This window comes from Lepisma saccharinum, chromosome 14 (assembly GCF_977018435.1).
Source record: "Lepisma saccharinum chromosome 14, izLepSacc3.1, whole genome shotgun sequence".
Classification (NCBI taxonomy): Eukaryota; Metazoa; Arthropoda; class Insecta; order Zygentoma; family Lepismatidae; genus Lepisma; species Lepisma saccharinum.
Genome location: NC_139242.1, coordinates 79,372,179 through 79,389,000, shown reverse-complemented (window position 1 = coordinate 79,389,000; position 16,822 = coordinate 79,372,179). Strand labels below are relative to the sequence as shown.

At 38.3% G+C, this 16,822-nt stretch overlaps 1 protein-coding gene across 1 annotated transcript in view; it reads left to right on the top strand.

Moving 5' to 3' along the window:
- LOC145998419 (cytochrome P450 307a1-like) overlaps positions 1-8,470 on the top strand; it is a 43,421-nt gene extending 34,951 nt beyond the window's left edge. The window contains exon 4 of the mRNA XM_083134826.1: positions 8,335-8,470. Coding sequence (XP_082990952.1) covers positions 8,335-8,470 — 136 coding nt within the window. The remainder of the gene's footprint in view (positions 1-8,334) is intronic.
- The last annotated feature ends 8,352 nt before the right edge of the window (positions 8,471-16,822 follow it).

Genomic DNA, 16,822 nt, shown 5'->3' with positions numbered 1-16,822 from the left:
CGTCCCAGTTATCTTTGGAGCAAGCAAACAAAAACAAGTCTCTGCGCAAGTAGTGGCGCAAGCCGGCTCCACCAATAGACACGTGAGAGGGCACGGAAGTGCGTGGAGGGCGGGAAAGCGACTGCCGTTACATGCCTTCCCAGCAGCGTGTACTGCTTCTCTCTGTCCACTAGATTTCCACCCCACCCCCCCTTCTTTGACCCTATGCGCGGTCATGCTCCAGACCGTTCTAACCACAAATTATGAATATTTTCTTGTAAATTTACACCTCCAGCATTAAATTTATTCCAGAGTAGATGAAACCTATTCACCGCCGGAGGATCCGCTCCGGGAAATCTTCCGGTGCGGATTTCCTGCCGGAGCTAGAAGGGATTCTGGGCCTTGAATACTGCATTGGTAAGCTTTCGCTTGACTTTCGTATGCGCCGTTGTTTCGCCTGCTCCATTCATAAGCTCCCGTTGATCCTACTACAATGACCTGAAACTTTCATAACGCTTAATCCAAGTCATGCTGCTTTGCCATGAGATAGAATGGAATTACTTGTTTCAGCCTCCCAACTCGAATGGTTAGCGTAAGGCCGCGGGTAACCATGATATCTACATTGCAACCCTCTCTTCTTTTATGTTTTTTTCCCAATTCATCATGATTCTTCATCGGCAAGACTCACAGAGATAAAAATGCGACATGAAAATATAGTCATTTTAGTCTTTTAACAAAATTAAGAAACGTAAGTTATGGACGCAGAAATTGTACTTTGCTGAAAACAAGATCTGTTTTCGTAGATCTGACAAAGTTAATGTGGTTTATTTTACTTTGAATTTCTACTACTTTTGGGCTAATCGCGACGACGAGGATGAGTGATGATACGATGGTATTGATGAAGAGACTCTCACAAACAACCCCCATACACAGATCTGGATTCGAACACGGGAACCATGACGTCGTAGCGTGCTGTGCTAAACACTCCTCATCTAACAAAAGAAATACGTACGTTACAAAAGTAATGCTTGAGTATGAATGCCCTGAAATGAAACAAAAATATTTCACAATTGCGAATGAAATCTGTAGAGTGAATGTATACTAAGCTTTCTTTTCTTTAGTTATATGTATTACGTCACTTTTGTACCATTTCGGTTAATGTTTCAATACACCATGGTTGTAGGGGGTACTCAAGTAGAGGAAATGTTTTAAATATGGGCCCTCTTCTTATGTTGTCATTTTCGGAGGAAAAAATTAATATATCAATAACCTGCCTTTAAAATGCATATCTATGAAATATATACTTAAATGTAATAGCATGATAAAGTATAGATGGTCTCATTTTTTTTAGAAAAAAGAGCAATTTCCAAAAAAATGGTAAAATGATGTATTTCAAAATTGTGGTCTAAATATGGGCTACTAGTGGCAATATCACAAAAAGCAATTACAATTTATAAAAAACAGTAATTTATCGCTAAAACATTATAAAATTGATATTCATGAATATTCTCATGTTTTGAAAATCACGCGGAATGGGAAAAATTTAAATTAAGAAAAACATCCAAATATTTGTTCAAAATGTGATCTCAACATTATATCTCATGTCATAGCCCATATTTAGACCATCACGCTATTTTTCATCTTCAATTTATTTTCGCTCTCTGTGGTACATATTTCACAAACAAATCATGGCATTATAAAAGCCCACATTTGTTCTATGTACCGATAATATCATAACCTATATAAAGCAGATGAGAATTCAGAAAACACCGAGTTAAAACATACTTGCAAAAAGTTTTCGGAGGTCGCAATTCTCTTAACAGCGTCCAAGGCCGAAACTAACCACCACTTTCTCTTGCGAATTGGCGCCGCAACCTTTGTCCTTGACAGATAACCAGTTCCAATACACTCTGCCAGGCTGCAGCACCCGGGAGCGCTGATAACTCCAAAACCCATATTTAAACCTTCTCCTCTACCTATTTAACAGCTAACTTTCATTGCTTCCTGAAAAACTCTTTGAAGAAAACCGTGAAACAGTCTAGGGAAATAATCATGTTACTTAGGTATACCTTTTATGGGGAAGAACGTAGTTTTATCATCACATAGAAATAACTTATTTTTGTTTCTGTCACATTAACTTATTTTGTGACTTTGATAACATGGCGAAGTCAAGGTTTTCACCCGCATGACCATCATTTACTACCTTTTTCTACATATACCTAATACAAAGAAACGGAAGGACAAAAATTACACGAATAATACGAGCATACACAAACACAAACGCTCACTCTTCTACAATGACAAAGCAAATACATAAATATTTACTATGAAACAAAGTCCAAATACAATAATCATGATTTACCGTAACATTATTAATAGTACAGATGTCATTATTAATTATATTTTTGTGTAGTTTACGAGAACTAGGCTTATATCTAGTTTAAAATTTAAACACGTGTCGTATTAATTTGATTTGACTGTCAAAAACATTACTCCTATGGTTTGTTGAAATTATATATTTCTTTTTACAGGTTAAAGCCTAACTTAACAAGATTCGTTTGTCAAATTTATGCACAGATAGACACTTGTCTCCGCTATGTCACTACTTAATATCGAATCCAAGACCCCTTAATACGAGTCTGAGACCTTATTACTATACCATCGGGGACAGTCTTCTATTTCCATGTTATTTTCATAGGTTGTATCCCAACAATGATCAAATTTTCATAGCTTCTTAACCTGGCGTTGGTCGACATGTTAGAACGACGCTAACACCTCTTTTTTTTCAATTTCGTTGATTCTTTTTGGTTCTCAATATCATTTTTTTCTTCATTATGTGAAAATACCACATTTTTAGTCACGTCCAGTGTACTGTGCCCATGAACATATGTTTGAGTTTGATTGTCACCTTCCACGGCTGAAATTTCATTGTTGCTGCCATGATCACTTATACCAAGCTGCTTCACATCACTATCTCCTGAACAAAGAACATCGCACTGCTCCTCACGTATGCCTTCATAGTCTGTATCGTGTCTTAACCATCGCAATATATGAGTATTGTCCATCATGAAAAAAGTCATTTAAACACAAGAAAACCAATAAAATTCATAACAAAAACATTAAAAAATCATTCCCGCGGTTGGTCGACACGTGAGCGTCACGCTAACATTTTGCCAATTTGTTTACAGGATCATGGCACAGCTCCTACTAACCAAAGGGAACGCTCCACCCTATTACATTTTCCCACCCGTAAAAAAACAAAAGTCAGCTAGACTGTGTTTCAAAGAGCTTTTGTATTTTTCAAGGGTCTCCTTTTTTGGACAACGCTACAGCAACCTTGCGTTCTGACGTCACCGGAAAATGCTTTTATTGATAGGCTAAATGTCTAAGTTGTTAGGTTATGCTGGCTAGGTAAAGATAAAGAGAATCAGCGTATTTATGCTAATAGAACCTAACCTAACAGACCTAATCTAACAATGTAGGCATTCCTCGATTGACGTCAGAACGCAATGTTGCAATAATGTTGTGCGATAAGGCAGACTCATTTTACAACATATATGTAAGCAGATGAATTTCAATGTTAGCGCTGCACTAACATGTTGACTAACGACGGGTTAAATGAATTTTGTAAACTTGTAGGTAAAGCTGTGCCACTGACCGTGTATTTATCATCTTCTCTTCACAAAAGTTTCGTCAGAAAGTTCCAGACGCACTTTACTTCGCTGGCACACAGGCAAAACTTGGTTCATTGTGCTTCCGAGCGAGAGAGAGAAGAAAGCCTAAATTAAGTTTTCTCCGAGAATGTCGCTGAATGCGTTTGGTGTCCCTCTGGTGTTAACGCGCCGCATTATTTCTCCATTTGCAGCCTCTCGCCCTGGCCAGACGTGATGAATGAGAAAGTTGCATGACGACCGCGTGGGGTGAACGACCAATTGCGTATTAATAAAGGGTGCGCGCCTGAGGACACCCCGGCCACAAATGAAGAATCATTACTGCACGTTCTATATTTAAGTCTCCTCGCCTTTCGTTGTTCTTTTTTTATCTTCACAATTAGCAGGTGAGAATCTGCACTGCAGGCACAGTTTTGGAGAAAGGATGTCCCGTAGTATTTATGCTTGTGGAAATGCCACGTAGAATTCTTGCAGTACGATAATGTTAGCGCTGTGCTAACATTGAAATTTATCTCCTCATATATCTGTTGTAAGATTCGAAAGCTCTTTGAGACGCAGTCTAGCTGTCCTTTGTTTTGTTAAGGGTGGGAAAATATAATAGGGTGGAGCGTTCCCTTCGTTAGTAGGAGCTGTGTAGTGATCCTGTAAACAAATTGGCAAAATGTTGGCGTGACGTTCACGTGTCGACTAACCGCAAAACTGTTTATTTATTATTATTTTTTTGTTGTTTTCGTGAATTTTATTGCTTTTCTTGTGTTTAAGTGCTTTTTTTCACGATGGACAATACTCACATATTGCAATGGTAAATACACGATAGAGACTATGAAAGTGTACGAGAGGAGCAGAGAGATATTCTTTATTCAGAAGTTGGTGATGTGAAGGAGCTTGGCATAAGAGGTCATAGTAGCAACAGTGAAGTATCAGCCTTGGAAGATGACAATCAAACTCAAAGAAACCTTCCTGAGCCACAGTACACTGGACTTGACGAAGCAACAATGTGGTTTATTCACATTATGACCAAAAAATGATATTGAGAAACCAAAAAAGATCAACGAAATTTGAAAGAATTGAGGTGTTAGCGTGGTTCTAACGTGTCGACCAACGCTGTGTTAAGCAGCACTTCTGTCTTTGCGTGTTTCCAGAAAAAAACATATTGCAGACACTATTGTTACTAACAAAAATGTAGTTATTAGCTAATATTCTAATAGAATAACCAAAGCAAAAACTGGTTTAGATCGGAAAAAATCTAATAAAAATTCAGGAACCAGGTTATACATATTTCGATATTCTACCATTTAATCCAAAAAATTAATGATTCCACTGTTTTAAAGTTTCCAAAAATTACAGTTTTATGTCACACAACATAAATCTGAAGATAATACAATGACTGTGAATTTCAGTACACTGTATGAAATGTTTAAAAAAATGAAATAACAGTTGTTCTGGATCGAATATTAAGTCTCCCCGTTTATGTAATAATGATAATTATAATAATAATAATAATTTGTAATAAAGTTGGTTCGTTTTAATATTTATTGTATAATAACAATGTTATTTGAAATTTTTATATATTTTTTATTATTGTTGTTATTATTTTTACTATTTAATTTTTAACATTGGCCCGAGCCCTGAATGAATTTCTGGCGACGCCTATGATTGCAGACTTAACCTACTGGCTTGGCGCAGTAGAAACAGTTATGTATTCCTAATCTTTGGAATGAAATATTATTTACTTCCTCATTTTTGTTGACAACTTTTCCTTCTTTCTTCCTTCCTTATACAGGGTGATTCGATTGAGATATCAGAAAAGTAAGCCCGTTATATACAATAGATTAATGCACGTATCTCTGAGCAGTTTGTGTAATATAAGCAGATATTATGTAAGTATTAAGTGAGTGGAGGTTTAAAGACTTCAGCCGCGTGGTGCTAGAGTGCATGGAAGACAAAAATGGTGGTCATACCCAAACAGCGTGCACACTGTTTCGCATTGTATGCCAAATTTTCAAGTGTTACACGTCATGTTGGGTACTAATGTGCTGGAACATGAAACCTGGGACTCTCCTACACATGTATATGTACAATTAACAGGCAATAAATTAAAATATTTTCTTGTATATAACGGTTTACTTTTCTGACATCTCAAACGTATCATCCTGTACAATGATATAAAAATAACGAGGCACAGACTGCGACAACAGGAGTCTTCAGTCCATGCGATGAATGGACTGATTAAGACTTTGCCGCACCAAATGATGGAGGGGTCCAAAGATGGTGTGCATTTGTGTTTACTCTAAAGGATGTTTGTCTGTATTTATGTTATTTTTCCGCTACTATTATGCCTGTTTTGACTAATCGTGGCGATGACTGATGATTATATGGATTTGTTGGAGGTGTGGTCCGTGCGCAGACCGAGCCTCCAACCTGTGAACATCGGAGGCGCACGCCACATCAGAACCGTCTACTCTGTAGAAACTTACACTTTTGAATCGTATTCAATCAGATATTTTTGCAAGTGATTTGGTTCACTGTCAATTACAGCATATACTGAGAATGTCTTCATATAATTTAATTAACCACAACTTACATCTAGGGATATACTGTTGATTGAATTAGATTCTTTTACATAGCTTTTCTGCCACTTTTGGCTAATTGCGACGATGAGGAAGCGTGATGTGATGATGAAATTGATGAAGGGACACTCCCAAGTCCAGGCCTAGATTTGAACTATGTAACCCTAGCGTCGTAGCGCGCTGTGCTAACCACTCCAGCACAGAGGTCGGCGATATACTATTCGGTGAACAATGTTTGTACCGAACTCTTCACCTCATCACTCACCTAACTCGAAAGGAACGATTTTAATTTTATCTTGAATCGCGTTACTGAATTTATGTTTTCCATATTGGACCGTAATCAAATGCTTATCTGATGTTAAAGAGTTTTAAGCCACAAGGAAAGATACAAATTAAAATTCCTTCCGTATTAAGACCAACTTGTAGTCTGAAATTCTGGCGAATGCTTCAGCCGAACAAAGTCACGACTAGTTCTGAAAGTCTTCCCGCAGCTGTGCTGCAACGTTCTTTCTATGGACGTCTAGTAGTTCTCATTAGCATCTAGTTAACTCCGCAAACATCTTCACAGGCCCGCTGCTTCTCTGCGAGGCTGTCCATAAATTATATGAAGATCTTGCGACTCCGCTAAGTGCGCGTTCTCGTGTATGCAGTAGGAGAAAGATCATGAGATTACACCCCGTTGAGTTCTCCTTGGCCTTCGAAAGCAGGAAGGAAACTACTGGTTGCAGACTTGACAAATTAACATGCATTCATTTTCAGAGGTGTTGTCTGCTGTTATCCGTACAGTAACTGCAGTAATTTCACCAGCAAGTTAGCATGATTAATTAAAGGGAAGTCATTGGGCAATTATCGCCAATTCAAAAAAAAAAAAAAACGAAGCAGGAACAAGCACAGATTTCAACTCATGGGAGCTGGTGTTTTAAAGCATATAAAAACATCAACCTAACAATCTGCGAGATCCATCTACACCCTTATTTCATGTTCAAATAGTCGCCTCCAGTGGCGGAGATTAGGGGGGAGGCGTGGGGAGACAGTAGCCCCCCACATTTTACCCTTCTTGCTGCAGCACTATTTATTTATTGATAGAGCTCAACAGGCCGAGTCCAATTATGGTGCTCTAATTACATAATTACATAATATTACTACAATAGGTTCGTTGCAGTGTTCTGCTAATTGTACTTTTAAGATTGTATAAACTCATTGCAAAAATATCAATTATTGACACTTGAAATTGTGTTTCAAGTGTAACACAACGGGTAGAGTTTTAATTTGAATAAATAGTGAAGATGTACAAGTAACTTTCATCTTGTAAATAAGACGAAGTCGAAGGTTATAATTTACATCAGCATAAACCTATTGCGTAGCATTCCGCTTAAATTTCGGATCTAAGGGCAAAATCAGAAATTTTCAACAATTATCAAATTGACTCTATATTATATGTTCTCATTTTAAACTACATCTGAGAAAAAATAACAATCGTTATCAAATACAAACAATATCATTGGAGGTAACATTTTCTGTAACATTTTTCTAATTAGCACATTGAACACATTTAAACGTGAGTGGTCTTGGGTTTGTGATTAGCCTTGTTCAAGGTGGCAATAACAAAGAAACATTAATAACTTAGTCACGGTTGGTTCTAGAGCAACAATAAACATCCCATTTAACATTAAAATTTTCAAGTTGAATTCAAGATGGGGGGTTAGAATATGGCGGCCGTCATAGCGGAACAGTATGTCATTCAACAATTATTCTGGTGTCTCCATACTTTTGGACCACTCTGTATTGTTGGAGATTTATCCATAAAACTAACCACGATTATTCTTTCTTTATATACAGTCATGCTCATAAATTAAGGATAATAGAGGTTTTGGTGCCCCACGATATAGCACTGCAACAAACTAGTTCTGGTAGCACAGACACATGTTGAACACACAAGAAAGACATTCACATACCCTGTTTAACCCTGTTTATTGCAGAAAACGTCAGAAAAACCAATGAGCGCACATATGATACAAACCAAGGGAGAGTGTAAATTGTTGTTCCACAGTTCTTTGAGCATGTGCACAGGTTTCAGTATGGAATGTGATGCCCATGCACATTGACACATGCAGTACAACGGCTTGGCATAATTTGGAGGAGGTTGTCGAAGAGCTGTTGGGGTATGGCCTCCCATTCTTGCACCAGTGCCTGTCGGAGCTCCTGAAGAGTCCGAGGAGGTGGAAGACGTGCAGCGACACGTCGGCCTAGAGCATCCCAAGCATGTTCGATTGGGTTGAGGCTGGAGGAATAGGCAGGCCACTCGATTCGTATGATGTCTTCTGTTTGAAGGTACTCCTCCACAATAGCAGCTCGGTGTGGCCTGGCATTGTCATCCGTCAGGAGGAACGTAGGAACGACTGCACCTCTAAAAAGACAAACGTAGTCTTGCAGAATAACATCCCGGTACACCTGACCTGTTACAGTACCTCTGTCGAAGATATGCAAGGGTGTACGTGAACCCAGGATAATGCCACCCCACACCATGACACCACTACCTCCATACTGGTCCCTTTCGACGATGTTTCCGGGTCGGTATCTGGTTCCTGGTTCACGCCAGATGGTTACACGACGAGAATCATTGTTGAGACTATACCTGGACTCGTCAGTGAAGAGTATCTGAGACCATTCTTTCATTGTCCATGTCTTCTCTACACCAGTTGTTACGGGCTACTCTGTGACCATGTGACAGTGGAATGCAAATTTCAGGCCTCCGGGAGAGTAAACCGTGCCTGTCGAGTCGTCTGTACACAGTGTGTCTTGAAACAACTGTTCCAGTGGCAGCTGCAAGGTCTGGAGCAGGGCCCCCGGCAGTACTCCGTCTGTGTCTCCAGTCACTTACGGTGAGATACCTGACTTCTCGTGGTGTTGTACACTGTGGACGTCCACTGCTGTAGCGCCGAGATACGTTTCCAGTCTGTTGGAATCGTTGCCATAATCGTGAGATGACGCTTTGTGGCACATGGAGCACATGTGACACGACCTGCTGTCTTTGGCCCGCCTCTAGCCGCCCAAGTATCCTTCCCCTCATTACATCATCAATATGTGTTCGCTGAGCAATTTCACACACACACTCAGCATTAGCACAACCGAACACAACTGTACACTTCCTATAGGCACTGTACTCTGATCAACAGTTTTGCTCCTGGGAGTCATTGGATAAAGGTCATATTGAACACAGGTTCTTTGGTACAGTACCCGGACATCATTTCAAGCTGCAACGTGCACATCAAATATTTCTTTGTACAAGATTCAGCATTATCCTTAATTTATGAGCATGAGTGTACTTTATATTCACATATAACTTCAATTGTTTATTTGTGTATATCAAATACTTTAAGGAACCTGCACTCCCATTGGTTGATTCATTCTGAGCGCGGCGTCTAGTTACCGCCATATCTTTGGACTCTGCAGTTTTCAGTGTTCGTGGAGAAGCCACTCGGGCAACAGCCGGAAACCGTCGCAGACAATTATGGATACCTTAAGCCTAACGTGGCTACGTTTCATTAGTGGCGTGTTATTGTGACACGAGCTGCAAACTTCGTGTAAACAGATTTCCCTTGACAGGAGTGCAGGGAAGGAAGTGTGATTACGTATTATGTGTGTATAAATTATAATACATAGTTATAGTTATGAGTGTGTGCCTGTATTTTCTTTACGACTCCCAAGAAGATCGCGGTGAACTTAGCCCTGTAGTGATACAATCCATTCCAGAGAAACGTAAGTGGTAATCTACAAATACGCTTACATTTGGATCCTGCCGACCAGGATCCACGTTCATTTTGGTCCTCAACGGGCAGGATTCATCATTCGGTATAGTTTCAAGCACGTAATATGGATGGTACAACATAAAACTCGCTGACCAAGAGGTTCACCATTTACATGAGGACTGCAACTTTTTGATCACATCTCACGTGTAAAGTATTTATTTGTAATTTATGTTCGATAGAGATTCGGTGTATCATTTGTTCGATAAAAGGTTTCTTGCATGTGTGCGGCACTCACAATTTTCCTCTCGTAACAGTGATAGAGGGAAGAGTGATTAGCCGTGCAGATGCAGACCGACTGCTGTTCTAAAAAGGTAAATATTGTCTTGTCCGGACGGAGATGAATAATTGAAACACTGATTGACAGGAACAACCGTGGAACGACGTTAAGTCCCATGGATTGAATAAGCAAATAGCGTTAACGATATCAAGCTTCGCCAGTAGCTCGATATCCGGTCGGTCGTTGATAAAAAAAGTTCGAAAAACATAAAGTGATCATCCACTAATTGCAGTCTCGTTGCATTCCATCCAAAGTTTAATCTTCCGTCTCTTTGACGATACCGTTCAATCAGAATGTCAGAATTGCCGAACAAGATATCTTGTAAACCAACTGGCAACTCATATTGAAAAAGTAGATAACGACTCTTACAAAATACTTGGCTTTGTTTTAAGAAACTCCAAAGATTTATTTAATATCAACTCTTTAGCATATTTATTTAATAATCTTGTACGAGCAAAATTAGAATACGGGAGTACGGTATGGAACCCATACATCTCATGCCATATCAATAAAATTGAAAAAGTTCAGAATAAATTTTTACGACATATTTACTACAAAAAATACAAGAGATCTTCATATGCATATCGCATATCCTATGTTAAATTACTAAATGAATTCTCATGTGATACACTTCAACGAAGACGCGAAACGGCTGACCATATATTCCTATACAAACTTATCAATGGTATACTTGAGTGTTAAAATCTTTTACAGTTGATAAACTTTAACGTCAATTATAAGGTATTAAGAGTAAGATAACCATTTTACTGCAATAAATGAAACACAAAATTCCATCAAAATTCTCCAATCATTAGACTATTAAGTAAACAAAATAATATTGTCTCGAATGGAATTGATTTAGATTTTGCTTTTAATATTAAAAACTTTCTATATAGTTTAAATAACATATTAGATATAATATACAAATAAAACATCCAAGTCTAGAGTGATATATTTATAGTCTCAAATACAATTTATAGCTTTTTAAATTGTGTATACATATAAACGAATTCAAATTTGAACTTTTGCTTTGTATTGATTATTGTTGTTTCTTATTTAAATAGTACTATTTGTATAATTTCTTTATTATTCTCAAGCTTTTATAGTTTGTTCCTTGTTTATGTTTTGTTTCTTCTGTCCTTTAGTTTTCTCCTCTGTTCAAAATTTCTAATATATGCATGTAATTGTTTGTATTTGTGTAACTTTTGTTTTTGTATAACTTTTTGTATTCGTATTTATCTAAGGTTTTGTGTAATAATTACTATGTGTTTGTATCATGTATTATGTATTTATGTAAATTATATTGCATATAGCAAATTGTAATGCCTATTGTAATTGGAGCATTCGCTCTGTTATAGGCGACTGGTTAATAAATAAAATAATTAATTACAATTCGTTATTACATTAAAAGGTTTGAGAATTTATCGTTCAGGCATTACCACGCCAGGAAGTTCAAATGCAAATTGTATCAGTTGCGCTACTTCGTTCTACGATTTTAAAATAATATTGTTGATAATCACGAATTTTCATTGGTATTTTCGAAACACATGTACAGTCACCAGCAACAAATATGAGACACCCTGAAACGCTCGTTTGCCTGCAGGGTGTCATGTATGTTGCCTATGTCTACGACGATAGATTTTTAATAATAATATTTCAATGGCAACTTCGTATCACGCCAAATCCGTGATTTGAACCCGGGACCCCTGTCGTCAGAGCTCGATAGACTAATCTCTTCGCCAAGGAGTCCTGCTGAAGCACTGGAAGTAGCTTGTTACAAGCATATTACACCGGCGACATTCTGTGGAACTTTCACGGGAATCGACAGGAAATCAGTTGAAATAACGTAACGTCAGCCTTATGCAAAAAGCACGGTTAACGAGAGGATGGAACTGGCTCAACGGCTTTAACGATCGGAAATTTGAATCCCCTTTAAATAGATCGCGATAACAGATCTCAGCCCAGTCGTAGTCCGAAAGTTATAGAGTAAACAGTTCTTGTCTCCAAGTGCTAGATTGAATATCGGTGCTACGCTAGAGTTATAAGGGGGAGTTGCGCTCCCTAAAAACGTTTCATTTCAGGTCCGGGCCTTATCTACCAAATCAGCGGAGATGATCATCTCTACAGGAATCTACAGATAAACGAACATCCTTTCTGTTATTATCGTGATCCTGCCCTGTCCAGTCAATAGAAGTGTTAAATCTTGAATGTCGTTCGTGTTCTCCTTATTTCACAGGGGCGAGTCGAGTCCCCTTATAGGGTATATAAAAGGTACCTCTCGTAGAGGAGAGTTGCCTTAGGCTGCCACAGCCTAGACTCGATCCCGAGAACCCAGGTGGGGTTTTGTACTACTTCTACCACAGCCAGGAAACACACAAGAGAAGCGAGTATATCAGGATCTGGGTGTGCCATTTTTATTGCGGGTGACTGTACAGGTTTTCATGAAAATAGTATCCATTTTGTTTACCGGCTATCTATAAATAGATACCTCCAGGTATACCCCTTGTTTACCAGCTATCTTTATATAGATACCTCGACAAAGTCGTAGTTTTTGCATCATAATGTCGCTATTATTCGCTGGAATTGCGATTTTCTTCTTTTATATTACTGTTAACACATATTATGCGCTGTAAATACTGGTTCTTCTATAAAAGGGGGGGGGGGAATGGTGGGAAAATGGCAGCTTCCTTTGAAACTGAGTCAGTGGCGCATAGACACGTCGTTTTGGCGGTACGAGTCGTGTTCTATTGCTCGTATGATAATAGTGCAATTATTTTGTTGTTCCAGACATGCCAGCGATCATTTCCATGTGTATTTTGACAATGTCCTGTGCTTTGTTGTCCAGGGGCGGACGGGGGGAGGAGCATTTTATGTGAGATTTTGGAATTTTCCGGTTCCTCCCTCCCCCCGCATTTATATGTATATACACTCAATGTGCATAAATTTTATATAGTCCGAATCTATGGTTCATTTCGCGTATAACGGTACTTGATTCGTCCGTATAGGGCAATTAGCTTCGGACCTACAGTCGTTTCAAGGTAACTGCGCATTAGCCTGAATGGCTCAGTGGCGTACAGACATATCGTTTTGGGGGTACAAGTCGTGTTGTATTGTTCATATCATAATAGTGCAATTATTTTCTTGTTCCAGACATGCCAGCGATCATTTCCATGTGTATTTTGACAATTTGCTGTATTTTTTTGCCCGAGGGGGCAGGGGGGCAGAACCCATTTTTTTAGAAATATTGGAATTTATGAGTTCCTCCCCACCCACCCCCTACAAATACACTGAATGCGCATACATTTTGCATCGTTCGATTCTATGGTTCATTCCGCTTATAATGCTATATAAATGATCCATCTACTGCAATCAGTCTCCAAGTTACAGTCGTTTGAAGGTAACCCTGTAATTTTCTCAAAATTGGCCCGGTCACTGGGAGCTTACCAGCGAAAATGGGCTTGGTAAACAAAAGGATATCGGGATCTGGGTGTGCCATTTTTATTGCGGGTGACTGTACAGGTTTTCATGAAAATAGTATCCATATCAGCTGTAACAAAACTGGCAAAAACTCAAGAGTTCGAAACGTTTCAGTCATTTCTTGATTTGGCAGGAACCTTAGGAGCAAGGAAGAACTTCAGCCAAAGGCGGTTGCAAAAACTAAACAGGCCCACGTACTGCATATTCTACCAAAATGCATAGTCGAATTTCGTGGTAACATATGCGAGGATCATTTCAAGAAAAGTAATTACATGCTCATACAAATGTTTGTTTCCAGTTATGATGAGGAGTAAGAGTTCGCTCCATGATCTGTGCTATGCAGTGGTGGCGATTAGTGCCACCGCACTACGCACTATGCTAAACCTTACCTACAAAGGAAAATATTTCCCTCCCTCCCCTCAGTTTTGGCACCTTATCCCCCTCAGATTTTGGAACTCAAACGCCGCCACTGGTGCTATGTCATCGAAGGTCTTGAATTGACGTCCCTGTACAGGATTATTCAGATTCCGAAAGCTTAGTCTCAACCTCATTGCAAGATCATATCGGTACCACTTTTGGACTTCAGTCACATTTTGAGTTATCCATCTTATCACCGCTTTACGCAGGTTTAATTAACTTGTAAGGATCCTAATGTAGAAGAAATATCCACTTCACCGCTAATTCCAAGCCACAATCCTGTCTAGGGCGACAAAATATCTAGCTACGTGAATGACAGCAAATTTCTATTGACTCTACAAAGCAGGAGCATTTAAAGAAAACCTCGCACATCGAAATGTGAATAAAATTTTAAATTCTGTAATACAACATATAGAAATGGTTATATTTTCAAAACTTCATTGAAACTGATCCAATTTTTATCCAAACCACCGGAACCTAATTCAGGACTGCATATATTTTTTTAAAAAAAATATTATTGGGGCATTCCAGCGTGTGTGACATTTACACACAAAATATCAGGGTCTAGACATGAGATTGGATTAAAATTTTCATAATTAACTGATTTCATGGATTTATGAAGTACTTTGTGGTGTCTGCTAGTAATTGGAAAACACATAGTATTATGCATAGGCTCAATGCTTGGAAAGCATTAAAAAAAATGTGTTATGTGTGGAAATATTGACTTAATTTCTCTGTGAAGCATGTAAGCTGAAGATGCTAGTAACTTTCATTGGTGAAGTGTGTAAATTATATGCATTCACAAAAATCTAAACCTTAATGCAACTAAAAACAATAATAATTTCCATATTAATTAATTTTATTATTAACATAGAGTAGGCCATTGGTCGTGGAATGGCCCTATTACAAGCATAATGACTGTTCATAGGACACGCACTATACAGAATTGTACAGTCGTTAGAATGGATTGCATTGGAAGCAACATAATAAATCTGATGATTCAACTTTACTTGACCTGCATTTACTCTTGCTTGAGGGCATGTTTCAGATATTTTGGCGACATTGTACTTTGCTGCTTATAGCTACTTGGAAAAGTTCCTCACTAATCATATGAGCAGTAAAGGTTTACCAATCTATCCCTACAGCTGAAAATCATCAGCAGGGCCAGGTTTTGATGACCTAAAAATATCTGCAAAATGATCTTCAAAATGACTTAAAGATATAAATAAAATGACCTAAAAAATTACTTAAAAATTTTATCTTTATTTCAGGGTATGACAGATAGTACGGCATGGTTCTTATTTCTGTAACGTTAGAACTGAAATTACAAGGTGTATTTGGATTCTGGGTATAAGAAGCTGTAAAAATCTTATCTCATTCAGAATTTTTGCAATAGGTAATGTCGAGCGGCATGTTGCTTTTGTTCCTACAATCACGTGGCGATAGAATTCTTGTTTTTATTGTTACCGACATCAAGGGGATAAATGTCAGTTCCTAGCTAAATATGAGTGAGAGAAACGTAATGCAATTACATTGTTTTGTTTTTTTTGTTTTTTTGGAATTTCGCAAAACTAAAGTCCAGAAAAAGACGTCAAACGCGAAAAATTACGTAAAACCTGAAAAAAAAACATTGGCAAAAATATGAAAATTAAAATTCCATCATTTTTTATAACCAGAGGTTCCTGTTCAGGATATTAATATTTAAGAGCAATGCATACTACATAAGGAAAAAAAGATGACATGCAATCAAAATCCGGGCCCTGCGAGGAAATAAAATTTCGTTCCTGAAATCGAGAATCACGTGAAAGGTGCCAATTTTGAGATGTTGGCAATCCTGCAAACGCCAGCAATAACCTGTCTCCAAGGCAACGACACTCATTAACGACGATAATCATTAAGCACAGGGTTGGATGTTTACGACAACCAAAGTAATAAAACCTTCTGTTGAAAGTATGGGAGGTGAGAAACAACTTTTTCTTTTGCCTTTTTACATCTGTGTTATTTCTACTTAGAACTTGTCATTAAGCTACTTATGCTTTTAAAACAACTTCACTAAGCAATTAATGAAACTGCTTTGCAGAGCTTTTCCGTGAATCTTCCTTATTGCATTCCTCCGCAAAAATATGTCATCCGTCTCGGTGGCCGAGAGCGTTAAGAAGTCTAGTTTCGATCTGGCCAACGAATTTCCCGGGTTCGAGTAACGGACTCTACATGGGTGTTCTTTATGAGTGTCCTTTCATCAACGTCATCTAATTATAATTATAATGCATACTCATGGACAGACTTAGCCAAAATTGACATAAAAGCGACGTAAAATGGCATAAATGCATATACAAAAAATGCAGAAAAATCTGAAAGTTGTTACTGAATATATTTATATTTTTAAAAATATTTCTTATTGTTATTATTATTGCCGTCAGCAGCGGAAACTGTCCAACTGTCAATGTGTTCACCCTGGATAACACAACACACATCCACATGGTAATCAAACCAGATTCGGTGTATCACGTCCTCTGGAATGGCCTACAGTGCATGCGCCATCCTATCACGAAGTTCATGGATGGGCATGGGCAATGGTGATACATAAACACTATCCTAAACAAACCCCCAAAGAATGAAATC